This window comes from Penaeus chinensis, chromosome 39, assembly GCF_019202785.1.
Source record: "Penaeus chinensis breed Huanghai No. 1 chromosome 39, ASM1920278v2, whole genome shotgun sequence".
Classification (NCBI taxonomy): domain Eukaryota; kingdom Metazoa; phylum Arthropoda; class Malacostraca; order Decapoda; family Penaeidae; genus Penaeus; species Penaeus chinensis.
In genome coordinates this window covers 10,409,359-10,417,322 of record NC_061857.1, presented here as the reverse complement: position 1 = coordinate 10,417,322, position 7,964 = coordinate 10,409,359, and the positions used below count along the sequence as shown (strand labels likewise).

Sequence of the window (7,964 nt, the reverse complement as noted above, 5' to 3'; positions counted from 1 at the left end):
AACACGAGCTCGACAGTTTTACAAACGCCCCCATAATGGAAACCGCTTTAGCGTGGTTTCTTTTGCCTCTCTTGATGATCGACCTTTTGGGGGCAGCAATCTCTTCTTATTTTATCCGAAAATGCGATCGTCGTATTTAGTCGTTTGCCGAGGGTGAGCAGCTCATCCGTAAACTATAGCCGTAACCTTCCCAGGGAGCTTCATTTGACAAACATTTCTGATACTTCCTTCGTCCTCTTTCCCGCCTTGCAGTGATACTCTTAGTAAACCTTTATTGTGTCCATTGAAAGTTCATTGGAACAGTTGTTCAAAAAGTATGGACGAAAATGCACAAATTCAAAAGGGGGCTCTGTTATTAATCCGAATATGTAACTGTCAATGAAAAAAGGAACAGAAGAAAAATATAGCTTCCATGCTGCAGGTAAAGGCTAACTGAGACTGTTGGATCAAATCAAGTCCCTCCAACCCCATGCCCGTTGATGCCGTGGAAGACTTTCTCTTCTCTAACCCCTTCAGCTATCCACCTCCTAAGGTGTGAGAGCTGTGTTGACAGGATGAAAGGCTGACTTTGTGCCAGTCATGAACGGCCTGGGAGAACCCTTTTCCCAGAAACTGTGATCTAATGCCCTTAAACCCCTCTCTCCTTTGCTAATCGCTGCCTTACCCCACGGACATCCTTGCAAAATCCCTCACATCTTCCTCTGACAACTAATCGCCCAAGTTAATTAACCATAAAAAAATAGGCGAAATGCTGCAGAACTTGCCATGAAGTGTCCTTAGCTTCACAGAGAGCCAGCAAAAATGTCCTCATCAACCAACTGGTATATGAGAAAAAAATGCATCTGTGAATTTTTCTGGAATGAAGGTGATAGGTGGTAACTTCATGCTTCACAGGAGAAGATCAATCCATTACTGCGCATGGCAGATCATTGCATTATAATCCATATGAGTATACTTACATGTCGAGCCCAAACTAAGCCTATGATACAAGCTAAGTGGTGTTGGTTAGCAGCCAGGCTAACCAACACCAGGCGACCAGGCCTGCCAACTTTTCAAATTGTTTGATTTTGTTTATACTTAGTTATTTGCATGCAATCATGGTGCAAAACTCAGGATGAGTACCTTCCTTACTTATCTGTTCATGTTCAAATACGAACCATTACCATTGTTTTTTGTGAAATGTTGCCAGCCCAGAAAAAAGTCATGTAACTTAACAATGCATGCAGTCAAACAAACCTTCTAGATTACCACCGCCCAGGCAAGCCCAAGCCCACTTGACAATCAAGTCCGTAAATTATATATCCAAATGTTGGTCTCCAAAGCCCCAAATCTATTGCTATTAATAGATATGCTAGCATTAGCTAAAATGCTGTTTAGTAAAGGGGTTTGTATCATTTACGAAGGATTCTTTAGGCCCACACCTAGCTGTTTGTATCTGCTAGGAAAAAAGGTCATTGGGGTGGGGGGTGGGGGAGAGTAATCAACTGGTGGGTCACTTAAAAAGGTGGGGGGTGGGGGGAGATTAGCAATGCAGGTACTTTTTCTCATATTAATAACTAAATTCCCATCTCTCCATAAAAATATATAAATTATCTCGCAAATGATTACTTAATAATCTCTTACACACTTCAATGTTTAAGAGATGTGCTGTGTTCCCCTGGGGAGGTCCAGGGGAGCGCAGGCCCTCTGACTGGGCAGTATTTGCAAGGCTAGGCTAGTTTACTCTTTTATATCAATTTTTACCAACTGTCAGTTGAACTCAGGGCTATAATTTAGTAAACTATTATTATTATTATATTCGTTGTTATCATCAATATTATTGTTTTGTTTTTATCTTGGCACTTATATGTCTTTGTTTTAGAATTTACAAAAGGTCTGTCCGGCAATAATGAAAAGGAAAAGAAGTCGTTACCAGAAACTGAAATTCCAGGGGAATTAGATGCTCCCATTATAGGATTTCAATGATTTCATGAAATATTTTGAGCTTGATCCTTGAAGCCTGCATCAAATATGTTTGTCTGTTGTAATCCCAAGGGAACAAAATCGTGTCAAAAACTGATCGCAGCAATGCAACTAAGAAACTCACATAAAGTTTACATCCTGACACAAAACATGTGAATAATTAACACCTCTCTCTGTTTCTTCTTGTTCTCCTTACTTCCCTTCTCTTTCATCTTGTCCTCCTCTCTTCCCTTCTATTTCTTCTTGTCCTCCCGCTCTTCCCTTGTCTTTCTTCTTGTCCTCCTCCCCTCTCTGTCCTTGTAACATTAATCTTTTTTTTTTTTCCAGACGGAACTCCTTTGGCACAATTCCTTTCCTTGGTCGACAAAGCTCCTTTACCGCTTAAAGGTCCTCCATCGTCCTCTGATTGGTACCATCCGCATCTACCTCAGCATAGGCCCTACTTTGCTCGCGGATTCTGGCAACATCTACAACGACGTGCTGCGAGGGGGGCGGTTTGGTCCGTTCTGCCACGGGTTGCCGGCAATCACCTGGGCAAACATTAAGTACAGATGCAACGGTTGGTGGTGTTTGCGGTTTTATTGTGATTTTTTGGAATTTAGGATGCGGAAGTTACCTTTTATTTTCGATTCAGATGTTGCTCCTTTATCTAAACTTTGCCTGCTAACTTTCATTAAATAAAGGTTTAAACACAGTGCATGTCTAGGCTGATCATTCCATTTTCATACCATGTCTAAGAATATTCCTTCCATTAAAGTAGTTTTTTTGTTTTAACCCTTTTACCGTTAGATTCTATACATCAGTAAATCAAGCTATAGCAGGATGAAGTCTTCTGAGCTGTGTACTGGGCTCCAACTAACAGGGAGCCAGCGAGTCCTTCAGCTAGGCCCTCGTTAGGATGCTTAAGGGGTATTGCTTGGAAGATATACAGCTAGAAACTTCTGAGAAGGGGTAACGAGCATATATGTCAACGGTTAAAGTTCGTTTTACTGTTGGAAGGCCGTAAGGTCCAGAACACCCTAAAGTTGCTTTGTGCTTCAATAAGGAGAGGAATTGCCTCATGCTAACGATGGATGTTTATGAAAGAAATCCCACCACTAACTGCTATTCCATAAATGAGACGTCGAGCATATATATATATTTTTTTTCTTAAGAATTTCACTGCCATCGTAAGTTCCCTTAGACACGCGAAGCTTTGTTTCTATGAAAAGCTCTCCATGGTAACTTTCAGTCTTGAATCCCAAATGAACATCCTTTTTATTTGTGTCAGTTTTCCAATATGACCGGATTATAGTGTTCAATTAAACACTTTGAGAATTATTTACGTTATGCCCTTATGGTTTCTTTCTATTTGTCTCTCTGTTCTGTACTATCTATGTTTCTCTCACCTTACCCACTCAGCCCTTTCTCCTTTCTTATTCCTCTCTCTCCGTCTTTATATTTTTTTATACATATTTTTAACAGGTTCCCATTTATCCTGAAAATTATAATAACTTATAATAGACTTTTTTTTTTAATATCTTATCATGACAGACAAGGTTCCTCAAGAGATGTACGATGGGTTGTCAGGATCACAACAAGCTCTGGTGGAAATTGAACAGTGGACTATGTATCCGCCGTGCTGGGATTGCCACAGCCACGCAGATTGTACAATCACTGACACAAGCTATACATGCACGTGTCAACCAGGCTATGATGGGGGATGGCACCAATTGTATTAGTGAGCATTTTGGATGTGAATCTTTTTTAACAAAGATTATGTCGTTCTACTCTAAAAAAAATTCCCTTGTTGAGTCTGGACATTGCTTTTAAGAAACGCAGATGCAATTAGACTTGCAGTTGATATTTTAGGTAGTAATCAATGTGTGATTCTGATCAAGGAGAGGGAAGAAAGTTTCCTCTAAATCTATCGCATTTACAGACCCATGTCAAGGCACAGCATGTCCTGAGGGAAAGTTCTGTAACCACATGCTCACGGCGCCTTTCTACACCTGCGAAGCACACCCGGCTTGGTCGCTGCTACAGCCTATGGTATGGTTTCCCAGGATGTCTCAATGAGCAGGAAAAATGGCAAAGTGTATAACATATAATGTTTTCATTATAGGTTTTGTGGTATGCAAACCATAATCCCGATGATGTGCCTGTGTTAGATGTGTACACTTATCCATGCTTTCGACAGTGCCCAAAAGGAAAGGCAGGTGACGGCATCACGTGCGGCCCCGACAGGGATATGGATGGAAGGCCCGACGCGGACCTGGGGTGCGTCGACGTGCGCTGCCGTCCAGACAATTGCATCGACATCTACAATCCAGAACAACTCGACGCCGATGGGGATGATGTTGGTGATGCCTGCGATTTCGATATCGACGGCGATGGGAGGAGCATAGAATTGGTAAGGAACATCTGATTTGGGATTACAAACTTGCCATATAAATTTGTTTCAAGTTTCTTAAACATCCACCTTTCCACATTTTTGTCTTTTGTCGATTGCAGCAGGATACTTCTTGTAGAATAGTGAGGTATGGTTATGCATTTGAAAACTGGTAAATTTATATTGATTCAAGATAATCACTGTTCCCATCAATCACCTGTAGGATAACTGTCCGACGGTGATGAACATTGACCAAGCAGACAGTGATTTAGACCAACACGGTGATGCCTGTGACAACTGTCCCTCAACGCCCAATCTGACGCAGCGTGACACCGATGGTGACGGTTTGGGCGACGAATGTGACACGGATGTAGATGAAGATGGTAACAGTTACCATATGTATGAAAATAAGGAAAAAAAAGAGGGACCGTTCTAGAAGTTGTTTTAGTAGTAGGAGTGATAATGGGAATAGTCCTAATGACAACAGAAATGATAATAACCATAACTGTGACAATGTGGCACTGGCTGTAGCATTATAAATGATAATAAATAATAGCATAATAACTAGACATCTCTTAGAGTGGTCAAATCTCTCCCAGAGCTCAAAACCCTTTTTCTCACAGAAGTAAATAATCCTTTTAATAGAAAAAAAAAAAAAAAAACCCTAACAGAACTAGTCATATAAATAATGATCATAATAGGAAAAATAAAGCGAATCCCTTTGCCTACCATCAGGTATTGCCAATGGAGGTGACAATTGCCCAGATGTTGTCAACATTGACCAACTGGACACTGATGGTGATGGAGTGGGCGACGCATGTGACAACTGCCCTTCAAGTAGCAACGCCGACCAGGCTGATACAGACCAGGACTTTGTTGGTAATGTCTGTGACACTGACACAGACACAGACAGGTCAGTTGTTGCAATTGTATACCATAGACCCGAAACTAAGCAGGACATAGCTGTGTCCATGCATAGTGTCCTGTTGTGTTAGGTGTATACATGGTGTATTTGTGCAATACTGCTATTGTAATTTTCATGCAAAAGGGAGGTGAGTGGTGTACATAGCTAATTCTTGGTGCTTTTACACGTAGAATACATGACTCATGCTGCACTTCATAGAATTACATTTGACAGTGATGGCATCCAAGATAACTTGGACAACTGCCCAAGCACAGCCAACAGTGACCAAAAAGACAGTGACACTGATGGTAGTGGCGATGCGTGCGACACTGATGCCGATGGCGATGGCATTCTCAACACCAATGACAACTGTCCTCTTGTCCCCAACGGCAGTCAGACCGATTCTAATGCAGATGGGATTGGTGATGACTGTGAAGGTGACTATGATAAAGATGGCGTTCCTGATGGCGGCGACAACTGCCCAAAGAACGCCCAGGTCTTCACTACAGAATTCAAGTAAATCTTTCTAACACTTTTGTTCTGTTTGCTGAGGGGGAACAGTTGTTTTAATCCTAGCGTTTTTTTATGCCTATGGTATCCTTTAGGCTCATGACCTTTTCCATTTCAGAAGAGTGATGGTGGTTCCCTTGGAAGAACCTTATCACACACCCAATTGGTATTTTTTACCTGGAAGGACAGGGTTCTACCAAAGAGAAGAGGCAGAGACCTCTGCAGCCATCGGTATGTATGGCCAGCATTGGTCAGCCTATAAAAAGGAAGAGGGAAAACTCCAATGAAATCTGGACTATAGGAACTGCTTTTAGAACCGAAATTGCAAACTGCAGAAAACTAACCAGTATAATGAATCGCACAATAAATTCTAAGAGTAATACCAATGATAGAAAAGTAAAAATTAGAGGGTTGTTGCAGTGCTTGGTAACAAACAGGTGAAGCCGTGTATTCTATACAGTTAGTGCTGGGCCCTTAGTGAGATAAATTCTTATCGGGAGTAGGACACTACATTCAGAAATGTAAGAATAATTTAGGCAACTACGTGAATATGGTTTACTGCTCTCTTGAGACCCTCTAGCTTACGGCTTGATGCTGCCACTGCCTGGCACCTTCTAATTATACATGCAGCCTCTCCTTGAAACATCCTGGGGCCGGATACCTAAACGCGTTACAGCGTCGTATCTTAGGGCGCCTTAGTTTACAGCCGAGTGAGCCTTCAGTCAATATTCAGGGCAAAGGACCAACCATATTGACAAATGTAAAGTTTATTGCATATATTAACTCGTGCACTAATTTGAAAAAGATATTATTTGAAGTTTTATTATGCCATGGGCTGGATACAGCGTTGTGTTTGCAAACTTTAGATTCCGTAAGTAATTTACGCCGTTGCGGAGTTATAAGGCCGGCATACGGCGCTGGAATAAACGTTGGCGCATATGAAGCTAAGTCACAGCGCCTTAGACGACCGGTTGCTTGAGTCGGTGGCTTGAATATCCAGCCCCTGTATTCGTCACTGAAGCTGACGAACAAGTGAGCTTTAATTCTGTCTTGGATCTGCACTCTGTTTTACTTTTACCTCGTTTGCAGTGACCAGGAAACTACCTAACTATCCGATACTCCCAATCTACTGAAACTGGGGGACGAGGGTTTATGGCATAAAAGGGGTGGGTGGAGGTTGTTAACTAGTTTGGCGTTTTAGGGACTGCCAATCTTTAAAGATTTGCCTTTGCTGTTACCACCTATTATGTACAGTAATGGCTGCCCTGCCTAAAGAAATGGGGCAGTTTAGGGGTTCAATGGGGCATTCGCCCTCGGTAGAAAGCTATAATTCTATGGAAATTACACTACTAGACTATTTTAATATTATCGGTTCCTTTTATTGAGGATGTTTTTTACATTCTCTATTATCTAATGAGTAAAGAATGGACTCATGATTTTAGACCTTTGTATTCTATTTTGTTGTATTATACATGTTTCCCAAGATACTGCTGAGTATTATGCAGTAGTTACCGCCACTGTGCCAGGCGTTGCTGAAGCCCCTTGGTCCTACACCACTTTTATTCAGACCATTCACCACACGTCATGTTCCTGCTACAATTTAGTCCTCGAATATTGCCAGGTGATGTGAGTCTTGGCAGCGTTGACTTCGAAGGAACCTTCACGATTGAGAGCACTGACGATGACTTCGTTGGATTTGCTTTCAGGTATTTACTCTTCATTCATTTTCAAAATCTTAGTCTTCTGTCTGGTGGGTTTTCTCATGTCTGTCACTAAAGCTATCTTTTCCCCTGCTACGAAATGTGTCTTTTGTTTCCCTTTCGTTTCCAGGGGAAGAATTCTTCTGATAGTTTCTCCTTTGTTCTCAGTGTCTGCTTTTCTTGTCAATTTAACTTTTTCTTTATATCTCAAAGGTCTACTTTTTAAATCAAAATCTGTCTTCAGAGCCTAGTCTCTGCGAGGTATTTCACTTGTATCATCCAATGACTTTTATCTTCAGCTTCCAGGTTCAGTTTTTTCTGTTTGGTATTTTCTCTTCGATATTTAGGGTCTGTTTTCTGTCGGGCGAATGAGAGACGATATTTTTCCTCCTCATCACCGATTATTTTTGACAGTAACTTAAAATTACACACCTGTAAAAATATTACACCCCACACTTGGAGGGGTTTGGCAATACAGGTTGAGAGCCACTGGTTTATAGGATATACTTTCTCGGCA

The 7,964-nt window shown here is 41.5% G+C and overlaps 1 protein-coding gene across 1 annotated transcript in view; it reads left to right on the top strand.

The window, feature by feature from the left end:
- Positions 1-3,895: 3,895 nt before the first annotated feature.
- The window catches only part of LOC125046798 (cartilage oligomeric matrix protein-like), a 7,975-nt gene continuing 3,906 nt past the window's right edge, over positions 3,896-7,964 (top strand). Inside the window, exons 1-7 of the mRNA XM_047644743.1 lie at positions 3,896-3,993; positions 4,142-4,354; positions 4,557-4,716; positions 5,069-5,246; positions 5,472-5,753; positions 5,866-5,978; positions 7,369-7,453. Coding sequence (XP_047500699.1) covers positions 3,931-3,993; positions 4,142-4,354; positions 4,557-4,716; positions 5,069-5,246; positions 5,472-5,753; positions 5,866-5,978; positions 7,369-7,453 — 1,094 coding nt within the window. The 5' untranslated portion in view covers positions 3,896-3,930. The remainder of the gene's footprint in view (positions 3,994-4,141; positions 4,355-4,556; positions 4,717-5,068; positions 5,247-5,471; positions 5,754-5,865; positions 5,979-7,368; positions 7,454-7,964) is intronic.